Genomic DNA, 15,119 nt, shown 5'->3' with positions numbered 1-15,119 from the left:
ACCCTTCTTCTCCTCGTTGAAATCAAACCAAAGAATTATGATATTACACTTCATAAATTACACAAGCAGATAGCAGAAAAAAACATTCATGCTCATGGCAGTCACAGTTTATATTACATTTAAAATACGTAAAACCTAATAGCTTAGAATTGACCACCAAACGCCACACAATTTCAAAAGTGAGAACCACCTGGCATACTTAAAAGTACAGTAGAGACATTTTAAGGTTAGACCGGCACATAATGAAATGTTTGTCCTTTATCTTTACGTTTTCTTTTTTGAATTGGTTGGTTACATGTGTGGTAAAGCTTACCCAGTCCGCCTGATGCAGATTTGAGCTTTTTAGTGTTGCATGACTGAATATATTTGATTCAGTAATAGTTAAATATCACTTGTTGGCCTTAAATTGAGTTTGTATCATAAAATATTGGAGGAAGATGCAGGTGATTGACAGCTTCTCTGGGCGCATTTACATAAAGGCCTACTTAAGACATACCAGTCCAACCCCAAGTGACTCTCTCTTGCATAGTAACACATCCTGACACCAGCAGTGCTAATGAAGCTGAAAGGCTCCCCAGAAGGTCAACTGGCTGTCTTTCTCAAATTCTGTTGTGATTTCTAAGCTGACACTGTCTCCCTCACTGAGGTCTACAATGTTACTGACCCACACGGAGCCGACTGTCGTTTCCGGAAATGTCCCCTCAACCAGTACATGTTCACGTCTACCATTCGTGGGATTTCTTTTCAAAATCACAGATCGCTTTCCCCTCCCACGGTGCTTACTGAAGTTGACCTGAGCGTAGATGAAGTAGGTGCTCCTCTCCTTGAAGTGGATAGATTCGTTACTCAGGAAGAGAGGGCAGGAGCGACAGCCGGGGGGTGATTCTTGCCAAGAGTCATTATGATTAACTGAAAGAGATTTGATTCACATTTCTTGAGTTGCTTAGCTATACAAACATTTTCACCTCACTTATAAAACTTTAGTCTTGAGACCTTTTGGGCTCAGATTGTAGATCTTTTATAAACCAAAGCCCTTTGAAACAGTCACCTCAACGTTTCATCTCAACTTCAATAAAGACATCTGGTAAACAATGTTGATCTTACTGTAATGGCTAATTTCCTTCAATTTTGTCAGACAAAGCATCCCCTGACAAACTGTCTGATGTTTGGCTGTTCAGACACGCCCTCTGAAAGACGCTGCAAGTCATTATGAAATGTGTAGGAAGACTTTACAGGAAGCAGAGGATGACACAGCAGATTGAAGAGAAGTTAATGCACCAGAGAGTAAATAATAACAACGTATAGCTCCTGATTTGGATCCTTTAACTGATATTTTAGATTAAGGCCCGTCAAATCTCATCATGAAAGGGGCCCTCTTGCTTTTTGGGGGTTGTCCCTTTCCTGTTGTGTGGTCTTTGTGTAGGTACATGTTCTTCAAATGCTAAAATCCCAAAGGTCACGCTAAAGGGAGCAGACTGAGCTCTGGTTTCAGACAGAGGGTGAAAAGAGGTTCTGCTTTACAGGCAATATGAGAAAAATAAAGACCTTTTTGAACATTAAATCATGTAGACATGTCACATTAGAGGCACACAAATCAGGGCCCCTGTAAGATTAAAAAGCCCTAATAAAGAAATATTTCTCAATCGTCTTCTTGTGATTGGGTTTTACGTGAATAAAAAAACGTTTTGCCAGAGTTACAACAGTATTTGTATTTCTGTGGTCTTGGTTTTTATCTCTTGTTTAAAGTGGTTGGGACTCGGCTGGAAATAGGATGTAACCTGTGTCTGGAATTGTCTGGACATTAAAAGTTATTTGACTACCTTTTCTACTTCTACAATTTAACAGTAAAGTATGAAGTGTAGATCTACATTATACTGCAGGTTAGCAGAGCCCACATTAGAGCTCCGCATCCGTCTTTTGAGGTTTTAAGAACCCACTTCACAGAGGAAAAAGATAGTGTGGTGGGAGGAACACAATGCATGAGACTGGAAACATGACAGGGCTGTAATGTATGTCTCAGACCAATCACATGAATCTCCCGCCCCAGACACACAAGCACGCGGTTTGATTGGCTAGAGCTTGTACTGGCATATGATTCGATTGGCTGACGCCTCCATCGAGGCGTCAAAAGTAGAACATTGCTCTACTTTTGCAGCGAGCACCGCGAGAGAAGCTACGCTTTGCTCCCACAATGCAGTTCGGCGAATCGTGACGTCACCCCATTCAAAGTGAATGGGCAGAAGCGTTGAAGCGGCAACGCACGCCGCCTTGTGTAGGGGCCGTAAATGTAGATCTACACTTCATACTTTACTGTTAAATTGTAGAAGTCGAAAAGGTAGTCAAATAACTTTTAATGTCCATAAAATTCCCGACACGGGTTACATCCTATTTCCAGCCGAGTCCCAGCCACTTTAAACAAGAGATAAAAACCAAGACCACAGAAATACAAATACTGTTGTAACTCTGGCAAAACGTTTTTTTATTCACGTAAAACCCAATCACAAGAAGACGATTGAGAAATATTTCTTTATTAGGGCTTTTTAATCTTACAGGGGCCCTGATTTTTGTGCCTCTAATGTGACATGTCTACATGATTTAATGTTCAAAAAGGTCTTTATTTTTCTCATACTGCCTGTAAAGCAGAACCTATTTTCACCCTCTGTCTGAAACCAGAGCTCAGTCTGCTCCCTTTAGCGTGACCTTTGGGATTTTAGCATTTGAAGAACATGTACCTACACAAAGACCACACAACAGGAAAGGGACAACCCCCAAAAAGCAAGAGGGCCCCTTTCATGATGAGATTTGACGGGCCTTAATCTAAAATATCAGTTAAAGGATCCAAATCAGGAGCTATACGTTGTTATTATTTACTCTCTGGTGCATTAACTTCTCTTCAATCTGCTGTGTCATCCTCTGCTTCCTGTAAAGTCTTCCTACACATTTCATAATGACTTGCAGCGTCTTTCAGAGGTCGTGTCTGAACTTGTTGAATAGGTATCTGTAGGCGTCAAGTGTGGCAGCTTTTTTATTATGTAGTAGAAGAACAGTGACAGCAAGAGGATTCACCAAAAAGGGAGAGTCAGGCCTTGATGTAAAAATACATTTAGAATTTTGGGCAGTGGAGAACTATTCAGGCGATAAACTGCGATCACGCTCTCTCTCTCTATTTTTATAAAGCAGCTTTCTGTGTGACCATTGAACGTGTGTGTACAATTGGGGAAGTTCACGCTCTTCAAAGTTGTTGGCACTGATAAAAAAAACCTGTCACGGACTATTGATGTTATAGAAAGGTGATTTTTGTCATTGGAAATATATCAGACCAACTTCCCTTTTTTTCTTTACTTGAACACTTTTTTGACAGAAACCAAAAACGAAACAGAGAAATGCAAGAAGGGAGGAATAAGGATTTTGGAATACGTTTGTCACCAAAGAAATGTGTGATTTGTGAGCAAGCTACCTATCTTCAGTTAAAAATATATATATACATGAAAATCATCAAAACTCATTAATATACCACACAAGAAGAAGGGATGGAAATACATCTGAATAAACCACAAGAGGAAGTGAACTCACACTTGATTAGCTGGATGTACGAGGGAGTTGATCCTGAAAAACAACATCATTTACATGTTATTTCCTGATGCAATAACTGTGGAAATGTTCACAGTACATTTAATTGTTTTGAGTTATAGCAATAATATGTTTTGTTATAACTTCTTCTCACAGGTTTGAAATGTTCTTTGTGAAAACTTACCGATCGACCCGGGTGGAGCCACAATACTGTTGACTGCCAAACAAATAAAAGTGATCTGTTAAATCCAGCTTCATTCACATTTAGCATGTTTTTATGTTTGGATTAACATAATGATAAGATCTCAAATTCTGCAATAATCTGAGGTTAGTTCAAAAGGTATTTTTAAAGTGAACGGTGAGATTTTGGCACCTACCTGTTGGACCTGTTGGACTGACATTATCTGGTTTCAGTGTAGAGACTTCTCCCTTAGAAATAAAAAACATCATCATCATCATCATCATCATCATCATCATCATCCGTGTTGCCCCTTTGGTAATAGAGAATAAAGGTTAAGTGTTTTCAAATGATCTATTTCTATTTGCATTTCTATAAACTTGGTGGGAAATGTGCATTTTGTTGATGATCCAATGGGTGCATTGAGTGTTTTCTAACTTTAAAGAATCCAATAAACCAATTAAGGAACATCATCTTTTAATTTTCCTCGAAAATATTGTACTATATTCACATTATACTGAACATGTGTTGTATGTTTCACATCTTAAGTAGACATGTACTACACTGAGACACCTACCAGTATTTCAAATGTATACCTTTAACTGCTTATAGATCTTGTTACTGCCATCTAGAGGCACATACTGGTAATCTGGAATTACCTCACCGAATTTGTGAAAACAAAGATTTTATACAGATTTGCTATTTAATTACATAAACAAATTGAAAGGCATCTTTTTAAAATTCGATAAAGTTATAATACAATTTACACATGACTTGTGTTTTGTATGTGACATCATGAGTGGAATTTCACAAGCACACTGAAGACATGGCTTCAAATGGGATGGCATGCAACTACAAAAACAATCACGTGACATATTAGAGTAGATTAGAATCTGTAATGACCACACAGCCAGGCTGGTGGAATTCGTGTTCAGTGCAGATTATTACAGCTTGTTCCATACAATTCAACATACAATAAACAGTACAACACACAGCACAGGGCAAATACCATGACATATATACATACAGTTCAAGGTGTGATGGATTGTGATTGTTCATTGGGGTTATTTAGAGTCCATTTAGTGTCCGTATTGCAAAGCAAAAAAGAATAAGAAACAAACTATGCAGTCTAGCATAGTAGATGTAGACACTAAATAAACTGTCAGGTAACAGAAGACAACTAAATCATACCCGCCATGAGCAGCGAATATAAATTACATGTTATCTTCTCCTGTGACAGATGTACTCACCTCAGTTGACTTTGGGTGGATTGAAATGAGAAGTGCAGCCATAACCACCATGGCCACAGTGAGGACGCCACACCACACCTGCAGGTACATATGAGAAGACCTCGAATCCATTCTGTCAAACACACACACACACACACACACACACACACACACACACACACACACACACACACACACACACACACACACACACACACACACACACACACACACACACACACACACACACACACACACACACACACACACACACACACACACACACGTGGTATTGGTGATTACATTTTATTCACTCATCTTCATTTCTGACATTCCTTGAAGTTTTATGACAGTCTATTAGGCAGCGTCGAACTTTTCATGTGATTAAAAATGTAATTTATGTACAACTATCAGGTACTTGTATTCAACTCAAGGGTCAGTATTTTATGCTACTTTATAATTCTGCACTTCTATATTTCAGAATGAAGTTATGAGCAATGAATGACTCATTTCAATTGACAGCTATAGTTGCCAGTTGTTTTTCAGGATTACGGTTTAATATGAAGAAAACATATGAACTTATTAATACATGAATTGTTAAAGATTAAACCAGCTTGTGAACTCTTACACAGAAGCATTGAGCACTTGTCACATTCAAGATGTGTGTGAGTTGTTAGCAGTCCCACTATTACCAATGCATCAGTGTTACCATCTAACAATGAGATACATGATAATCAATGAATCACAAAGGCAATTTCACACTACAACGGGTACTGTTATGGCAATGATTGTGTCAGTGTTGACAGAGCTGATTCCCCACTAACCATATGTTGAGTTTGGATTGAAATAAACTGAATGTAGTCTGGTCTCTGATTGGAGATGGGATTGAGTTCCATTGCTGAGCAGCTTTAACAGAAAATGAAGACTGACTGAAATAACTTTTTCTTAGTGGAATAATGCAAACTCAGTAGAATACTTGTCAAACCTTGTAATGGTTATAAAAAAATAAGTACTTTCTCTAACCTCTCACATGTTTCAGCTGAGCTGTATTTCACACGTCGTGGGTACATGTACCATCAGCTCAAAGGATCTAACCTCAGCGTAGTGTTTTTTTTTTGGTCATGCATGTCGGTGTTTTGGTTATTTATTTGAAATGACCGCGACTGAAACACACTAGAAGCTGTTATCTGAGGCTGCTGAAATACCACTGGTTATCAAGTGGATGTCAATCCAACTCCAGACTTTAATAGCTACTTAGCATACTGGTGCAAGCACATTGCTCTGCTACATTCCACTGTATATGATCTGAGCTGTATGCGTTACACAGTGAAAGGATACGTTGTAAAATAATGACTCAATGTATCTACTGTAAACTGACAAATAGACTTATAACACATCATTTTGCCTATGCCTGTGTGTTCTGCAGTGGGTGAAAACACTCTTGAAAGGGATATTATCATACAGGACAGTAGTATCTGAATTAATCTAAAGAGTGTGTCCCAAGGTTAAGAACTACTAGGTTAATTATTCATTTAATAAATCCAAATAATGTGATGGCTGTTGATAAATATGTTTGATTCAGATGTTGACCTTTGACCCATTGTGCAAATTAAGCACATTTGACTCTTTTGAGGACATTGGACCAACATGTGTCATTATTTCCCTATTTGACCATGGTGAAAATAAACTAAGAGATACTGAGACAATGGCTCAATTTAATAATAAAAGAAATAATAAATATCTTATCTACATACAACTGAATACAAACTAATAAAGACCATTATACTCAAAGATATCTCAGGAATCTAAAACAATACTTTGACACCGATTTAATAGAGGAATGAAATGCACTCATTACATCTTGACTCACCTAGTGTGTGTTGAGCTCTCAGAGTCCAACTCCATCTGCTCCTCTCTGAGACATGTGCCAAAGTCAAGTCAAAGGCTGCCAGGGTTTTCCCTTTTACATGGGCCATGTTGTGGACATGAGATGGAGTTTTTTTTCCCCTCAATAGAGAGAGTTGTGGTTGGACTGAGTGGAGGCTGCGGTGTAGGTGGCTCCACACTGGGTTGGCAAGGTGAACTGCATGCAGGGAAAAACTGAAAAGCACTGAATAACAGGTGTGACACCTTGATGGGATTCATGGAAAAGAAATGCTGCCTTAAATTCTCCAAAAATAAGAATAAGAGTAAAATGGAAAGGAAAACAAATTGTCAAACAGTTACATGTTGAATCAAATGTGAAGATGTGTTGTATTTCTGTGACATTCCAAGTGTGCAGTGCAGCCCCTAACCTACACATTATTGTAGGTGTGGGTGGTTTTAGATTCCCCACGTTTATAGGTCACTGCCACACATTGTCACCCCAACAACTATGACAGGGGCTTTTTCTTCACCCTGCATTGATCTGAGTTTGGCTGTGATGTGTGATGAGGAAATGCAGTAACAAGTTAAGTTGAGTAGGGATGGCTTGATACCACTTTGTCATGTCCAAACCAACAATGCTACCATGATGATCTGCCTTTTTTAAAACAGCTATGGTATTCCCCAAAAGAAAAAGAAATAGTTCACATAGGTTATTCATTACTGCGGTTTCTTTTCTTCGCAAACAGAACATTGGGCAGCAATATGAATGGCCATAAACCATAACAACATTCATAGGGAAATTAAAAGTGCAAGTGGAAATCTGACTATTTGTTTAGAAAACATTGGAAATATTTTTTACTCTTCATCATGGATATAATTCAACTCAGAATGAACACTCTTACAGTATTTCACATGCAGATATCAGGAGGATAAATCTTGTTATGAAATCAGTAGTGAAAGTTGTGGTTGGGTTTTTAAAACATTATGAGCCGGAGAGTTAGAGGGTCAATTTTCCATGTATCTTTCTTTTCACAGTTTTTGGTTTCATTCTCCATGCATGGGACATCCCCAACTAACCAGTCAATGTTCTCTAAGATTATGTAAATGTCACCAATTATATCTGTGTCAAGTTCCCACAAATAAACTAACACATGCACACCTACACAAACAGCCTAACAGACAGATGAAGGGTGCTGTCCCTTCTCAAAACAACAAGCCTCCTGGACAGCTTGCCTGTTATAAAGTGTTTGATGGAAACACTGGTATTAGTTGTTCTTCTTGCGCATGTCCACGAAAGGAATATGGGATATGTCAATGTAGGAATTGAGGTCAAACACAGATCTGACACAAAATGAATATGTAAGGTCAATGTGGTCAGAAATAAAGAACTGTTTGCCTCGAGACTCAACATATAGAAACCCAAGTTGTTCCTTAGTTGAGGTGGTGAGTCATTATGTCAAGTATCTCTCCCTAACAAGAACATGTTGTCACTCATTTCAGTCCCACTGATTTGTGTTGTTCCATACATTGAGACATTGCTGATACAAGCACGTGCTTTAATATGAATCCATGAAAAGAACATCAAGCCCCAACTTTAAAATGCCTAATTTCATCAGCATTGGAAAAGCAAGGAAAATAATCTTGAATCAGTTTTGATCTACATTCAGTTCTATGATGAATTGTCACACGTCGTAATACTGTGGTAGAAATCCAAGGCTCTCATCTTGGCACAAATGAAATAGTATCAATAATGATCTACTAAGTAAATCATGTCATGCATTGCTGTGATACCCGTAAGGGAAATTAGACTTCCTCTATTTGTCAGAAACTGTTTGTGATCAGGTAGTTCACCTCTGCTGAATGATGAGCTTTGTTTACTGTTACTTCATCTGGAGGTTTGACCTTCAATATTCATATTCATACTTCATATTTTGACACCTGTTTTCATATTCATCTGCTGAAGAAGGAAGGTTTCATCCTGCTCACCTTGAAACTGGCTTTACAATATGTTGGTTTAAGCATGAAGCCAATCCCGGCCCAATTTGTAACTTATTCAAGTGTGATGTGGAAACTTCAACATCTTGTGCCCCGCAGTTCAACTTTAAAAATATATGTCTTTGCATATTAAGTCCAAATAAGCTTCCCCATGACTAGTTGCTGCAGTGAAATGCTGCTTAGACACTGATGCATTTGTATTAAGCATTTAATAATGTCTTCTATGATTATAGAGTGCTCATGTTTGCCTTTGCTTTTGATACTTCAATTCGATTTTGCTATTAGTACCGTCGGTGCTTTCCCCTTAAGTTGTTGTGATGGGCACGTACTGTACATGTAAATGACTGTTTGCATTGGTATTTTAACTGTGCTTGAGCAATCAGGTGACAAACCAAAACAGTGAGTTGTGACAAAGAATAAGATGGCAAACTGGTCTAACGTGTTAAGCAAGCAAAGACAATTAAAGACAAACTAGCCCGAGAAAGTCGATGATGGGATAGCAATATATATTTTCAATCTCGCAAATATTTCTGCTACTAAGGGACTGTGCTTTGTTAACACAACACATGTACTCCTGTATACAACAGTTGCAGAGTTGGGTTGGTTCCCCTTTCCCAGAGACAAGACATTTCGTCATCACCTTGAGGAACAGTTGCTGTCCTAACGACAGGCGCATAAAACAAACATCTTTCTGCTGATAGCATGCTTCTGTTTGTTCTGAGATATACTCATCACTTCCCGTAAGAGAGATGCATTCCCAATATAACAAAACAATAATGTATCAAAATATGACCGATAATGTTGTATTATATCATATAATACAGTCCTTAGAAACCATCTTTTTCTTGGCATTTGTCAGAAAAATATGTAAATATATGTATATAAATCTGAGTGTGCAATCAGTGTAAAACAGAAGAGAGTCGTGCTACCTTCATTCAAGTTTTGTGAACACGAACAGGTTTTTCTGTTCAGCTGCATCATGGTAATTCCCCGGGTTTTTTGGCAGGGTGGTTGTGGGTGGATACAAACCCACTAAAGGTGTTTTTGTTTTTTTCCGACTCGAGCTACAGTATATCATCTCTGGTTGTTTGGACCGAAAGTGTTAAGAATAATAAGTGTATGACAATAAAAACAACACCATGGGTGGCTTCACTTCTGTGTAAATAAAACAAACACAAACACTAAATTAAGATATCATTTGATGTTTGTAAAATGCTTTTTATGGCTGCAATTAATGATTATTTCCATTTATTGACTATTCTGCTGCTAATTTTCTTAATAAATAAATAATTTGTTAATTGTTTTCCAAAAAACAATGGACAATATCCATCACAGTCTTTTACATTCCAAGGTTAGATCTTTAATGTCTAAAACTATCAATTTAAAAGGTATTTCATTTAATATGTAATGTCTATATGATAAAACCGATAAAACACATACAAGCAGGACCTTTGTTATATAAATATGGAAACAAATATATATATCTTGTGCGCAAGAGATATTTTCTCATTCGCACAAGATACTTTCTCGGACTGATTGATTCATTTCACTACTCGTTATAGCTCTAATATTGGTAGTCATTCTTCCTATTGTATAAAGTCAATGAAATACAACATTTCCTCAAGCAATGTATCTCGTGCGAACGAGAGTTACCGGTGCGCCAAGTAGGAAGTGGAGCACACAGGACAACCGTTTCATTGCAGACTGTTATGTTTATGTGGGGAAATGGCAGTGCATATATTATATATTATATTTAATATCTTCTGAAAACAAATGCCCACACACACACACACACACACACACACACACACACACACACACACACACACACACACACACACACACACACACACACACACACACACACACACACACACACACACACACACACACACACATATACATTACACACACACACACGCCCTCGCGACCAGACATCTTATTCATAAAACTAATAATATGGCGTAATAATCGGGCAGTTCGATGTGTCTAACCATAAGAAAGTATCTTGTGCGCACGAGATTCATTCATTTTCTCCCTCCATGAACCTTTAGGCTACGGGCTGCGTATATAAGAGACTAAAACAGCAATTGTATGACATTTTTGCACAACATAATACTTCTAACCAATTATGAAAATGGTTGGTAATTCATTTTCTTTCGGACTGATTGATTCATTTCACTACTCGTTATAGCTCTAATATTGGTAGTCATTCTTCCTATTGTATAAAGTCAATTAAATACAACATTTCCTCAAGCAATGTTTTTATTTTCCTTTATTTGTTTCACCGTTATACAGTAAAAAGATAAAAATATTTGCATTGTCCTTTAAGATGTCCATGGCTCCTGTAAGACATTGTGTATAACCAAGAGACAGTTAATTCAATCAACAAGGACAGCCCATGTTAAGTGAAGACAATTCATAGAAAGGACAGCGGGAGTAAGATTCAATATTCATGCCTACCTCATTGTTAATATTTAGGTGCAAAACTCTGCAAATGAAGACATTCTTGTTAGATTCAAATAATATGTTTAGATTCAAAAGCATCCTCTTTAATTTGACTTGTTTATCTAAACAACAAACCTTTTTCTTGAGGTAGTCTGACACTTGCAGACGCATTATGACAAGCCAGGTTATTTAGAAACACTTTCACCACCTCATGGTTGACGTCACTCTGCCGCACTGGGGTAGAAAGCAAACATGTTAAGATAAGATAAGATGGACCTTTATTAATCCCCGTGTGGAAATGCAGTAGTTGTCAGCCCACTGCAAATGTTTTGGTGCAGTGGGCTCTACCTAAGACCACTCACCTAGCAGCAAATGTAGGAAAACTCACACTATTTTCCAAAATAATACTCTGAACATATATACTAATATATATAATACTCAATACTGAATTTTCCCTCTGGTGATCAACAAGGCTTATCTTATCTTTGTAGGACCGTTCAAAAAACAGATTATGCAGGACAAGCTGTTTTTTTCAAATGTCATGGGTTTGTAACTTTAGTATTTGTTAATAGTATGGGAGAAGGCTAACATTGGTATTATAATGACCTAAAGAGTAGTCTTACTGTTGGGAAAATACTGAATGTGCTCTTCCAATAGTAGTAGCACATGTGTACCTGTGTACGTAACAGGGTGTATGATTACATCCTGACGACGATTAACATGATGATTCAGCCTCTTTGGAGATGGACATATGACAAGCAAGAGCATTTCTGACGTAGGTCTTAGCTAGGCTTTTTGACCCACGCAGCCCTGTATGTGATGACTAATGAAAGCTTTCGCGCAAGTTCAATAAGGAAGACCGAACACGAGTCACTTACACGTCACTCTATTGCTCCCTTCCCCCTCATTAAATACGAGGGCGTCACCCCTCAGCAGCCAATTGCTGCACATGCTAAATTCCTTAAATGCCTGCTCTTGCTCCGTGTCAGTTGTCATTTCAGGTGACCACACGCAACCCGCCTCCACCCCTCTCGCCTCCCGTCTCCTCCAGGACAAAGCTTAACTTCCCTCTTCAGACCGGTCCCACCTACTCATCACCGCCACCAGTGTCTCGACCCCGGGGATTTCATCGGAGCGGTGCTTTCCCTCCTGAATGATTATCCTGCAAACCGGGGCCTAATCGCCAAACACCATTCCATTCTCCTGTTGTATTATCATGGCAATCATTTCATTCATATGACGTGTAACAATAAATATGTATTCCTTACATCACGTCTCTCCGGTTTGAACTTCCATTCTTGCAAGGATAATATGTATCCTGATAATGAAGACTAAGCCGGTGACGAGTGATATTTTCCGAACACTTACTATAGAGAAAGTATCTGTTGAGGGAGTCTTCTGAGTCCGTCTCCTTTAGAGGTTGTTTTACTTCCTGGATGATGATGCACTCGGGGCAGTTGGCCCACTTGCCACTCCAGAGGAGGGTCCTTTGCCTTGGCATTCCTGCATCAAAACAAGAAAACAGCAGCGGGGCAACAATTGTGATCAGTGTGAACAAAAAATGTAGAAAAGTTTGGATGAATTGAAGTAAATGAGCGCTTAACAATAGCAAACGTATGACTCCGTTAACAAACTCTCGCTGGTTTGAGGTGACTCAACAGCTACATTGGCTTTGGACAAGACGCTTGGACATGTTTTAAAAAACTAAACATAGATATAGATTATGAATGCTTCAAACATATTGACCGATTTACAAGACTCATTTATCCAGTAGTATGCTCACAACTTCCCAAACCAAAATTGCTTGTCCACTCAAAACGTACTATTAAAAACCCCAGGGTGCGTTTCTTTGGGTTTTCAATTTGGGGGATGGAGTCTTAAGGCGGTTCTTGTTTGATTACTTGTTCTTGAGGCTCGTCTAAACAAATACTACAAACGGGAAAAAGCTTCTTGTTGTAATTTGTGGTGCTGAGTTACGCAATGTCTCTCTTTGTGCGTAAGTTGAATTGTTGAATATGTTGAATTGTTGAATATGTTGAATTATCTTTTTTTTTACAAAAGGCCAGAATGTAGTTTACTATAACAATGAAACATTTTGTAAATAGTCTTAGGCAAGTTAAACTTTGTAACCAGTCAGGATGGAGAAAATGATTTTGATCTATTTTTCCCATACTACTTGTTCTACAATGACAACAGCAATATTTAAGAATTAGACTTGACGAGTTTGTTACAGTTGCTTTTACAGAAACACTCAGGGGTTTCCCCCCTGCTAAGAATAAAAGAAACAAACGAAATCCCTTTAATGCTTTGGGAGGAAGTTGTATTTATTTTAACATTGGCATGAAATTCCCTTGTGCAATGCCTCTTCTGTCTCCAGGGCCTGTACCTGTTGATCCCTTCAGTTCTCTGTGCGTGTGTGAGTGTTTTGATCTGTATGGTTTGAATCTGCGAATACAAATGGGGCTTTTACCTTCCAGTACAACATCATCTCTCTCAGGAAGTATGTGATAGGTCCAGGTCTGTTTTATGCAATCATCTCCTCTAAAAGAAGATTTGAAAAACAAATACACCTTAAGTATGTAGCAGATTTATATTTCATCACAAAATGACATCATAAGATAAACAAGTACTTTCATTTTTGAAACACACTTTCACATCTGTAACAGTTTCACCGCGTCACTTCCCTAAGTCGGGTATCTATTTATGATGTGTTGTTCTATTCTGTCCTGTTTTAACATGTTGTAAATCAGTTTCACCTCCTTATAGTTGTAATGGTAATATTCTTTCTTCATTTCATACTAGTTTTAGAAAAATAAGTATTTGATCTCATGTTCACATGATGGGTTGAGAAACATCTTCTTGTTTTTCTTGATATGTATTCACTATAAGCTAATGTGTGTATTTGCTGCCTCACATGCGCATCTGTCCGGTCACCAGCAGTGTGTCATTGACCGGCTCCTCCATGTTGATCCACATGTTGTCCATTACTTTGAACTTCTCGATGTCAGCCTCTCTCTGACCGACTGTTGCTTTAAAGTACCATTTCCCCAGGAACTGAAAGAGAAGGAGACACAGAAGTTGACAGTGTGGGGCGACAGAAACGTAACCTATTTAAAGGTGTATACCAACAAGGCGGAAAAACATGATACGACTTACAGTATGAAATAAAAGAGGGGGAGGAAAGACTCTCTGTCGGACCACATTCTGAATTTATCTCAGTAATGCATCTGCAGAAAATCCCATTGCTTTAATTATTCAATAATTCACTCGGGTTGTTGACATCTTTAAACGTTTCTGAATTTCACGTGGGGACGAAATTAAGGCCTTAAAGGTTTTTGAAAAGAGACATTTATAAACAAGGGTTATTGAAAGTGCTCTATCACTAAACTTTAACAAAACATTTTTTGCTGTGCAGTTTATGAAAAGGAGTGAACCGTCACAGCAACATTGAAAGGGTTCAAACATTCAAGCCTTTTTTTAAATGTGTTCAGTGATCTTTGGTACATTTGTAATCTAAATTAACCCTGATCCATGTCTCAAACTATTAATTGGGCCTGGAAAGTCCTTGAATTCGATTTCTAAGGTGGGTACACCATTTCACAAAAATCTGAAGACTAACATTAAATTAGCTTACATGTGTCCCAAATTACAATTGTTCTCTTAAAAATGAGTTCCCTTGGATAGTCATCCATACACAAAGGCATTGACATACATCAAATGCTTTACCTTTTTCATAATAACCTATGTCATATGAGTAGCCATTACACTTTGATAAACAGAATATCTATATATTTAGTTTCTCACCTGCTGATGGTCGACAGTGTTGGCAGACA

The 15,119-nt window shown here is 38.1% G+C and overlaps 1 protein-coding gene across 1 annotated transcript; it reads right to left on the bottom strand.

Moving 5' to 3' along the window:
- Positions 1–7: 7 nt before the first annotated feature.
- lta (lymphotoxin alpha (TNF superfamily, member 1)) lies at positions 8–6,927 on the bottom strand. Its single transcript, XM_034103362.1, has 6 exons — positions 6,848–6,927; positions 4,999–5,110; positions 3,948–3,999; positions 3,755–3,787; positions 3,574–3,606; positions 8–909 (listed from the first exon to the last, which is right to left on the bottom strand). The coding sequence occupies exons 1-6, from the start codon at positions 6,880–6,882 to the stop codon at positions 554–556; spliced, it is 621 nt and encodes a 206-aa protein (XP_033959253.1). The 5' UTR covers positions 6,883–6,927; the 3' UTR covers positions 8–553.
- Positions 6,928–15,119: the final 8,192 nt, after the last annotated feature.

This window comes from Pseudochaenichthys georgianus, chromosome 16, assembly GCF_902827115.2.
Source record: "Pseudochaenichthys georgianus chromosome 16, fPseGeo1.2, whole genome shotgun sequence".
In the NCBI taxonomy this organism is placed as follows: domain Eukaryota; kingdom Metazoa; phylum Chordata; class Actinopteri; order Perciformes; family Channichthyidae; genus Pseudochaenichthys; species Pseudochaenichthys georgianus.
Note: the sequence above shows the minus strand (reverse complement) of the source record. Positions and strands in the feature narration are given on the sequence as shown.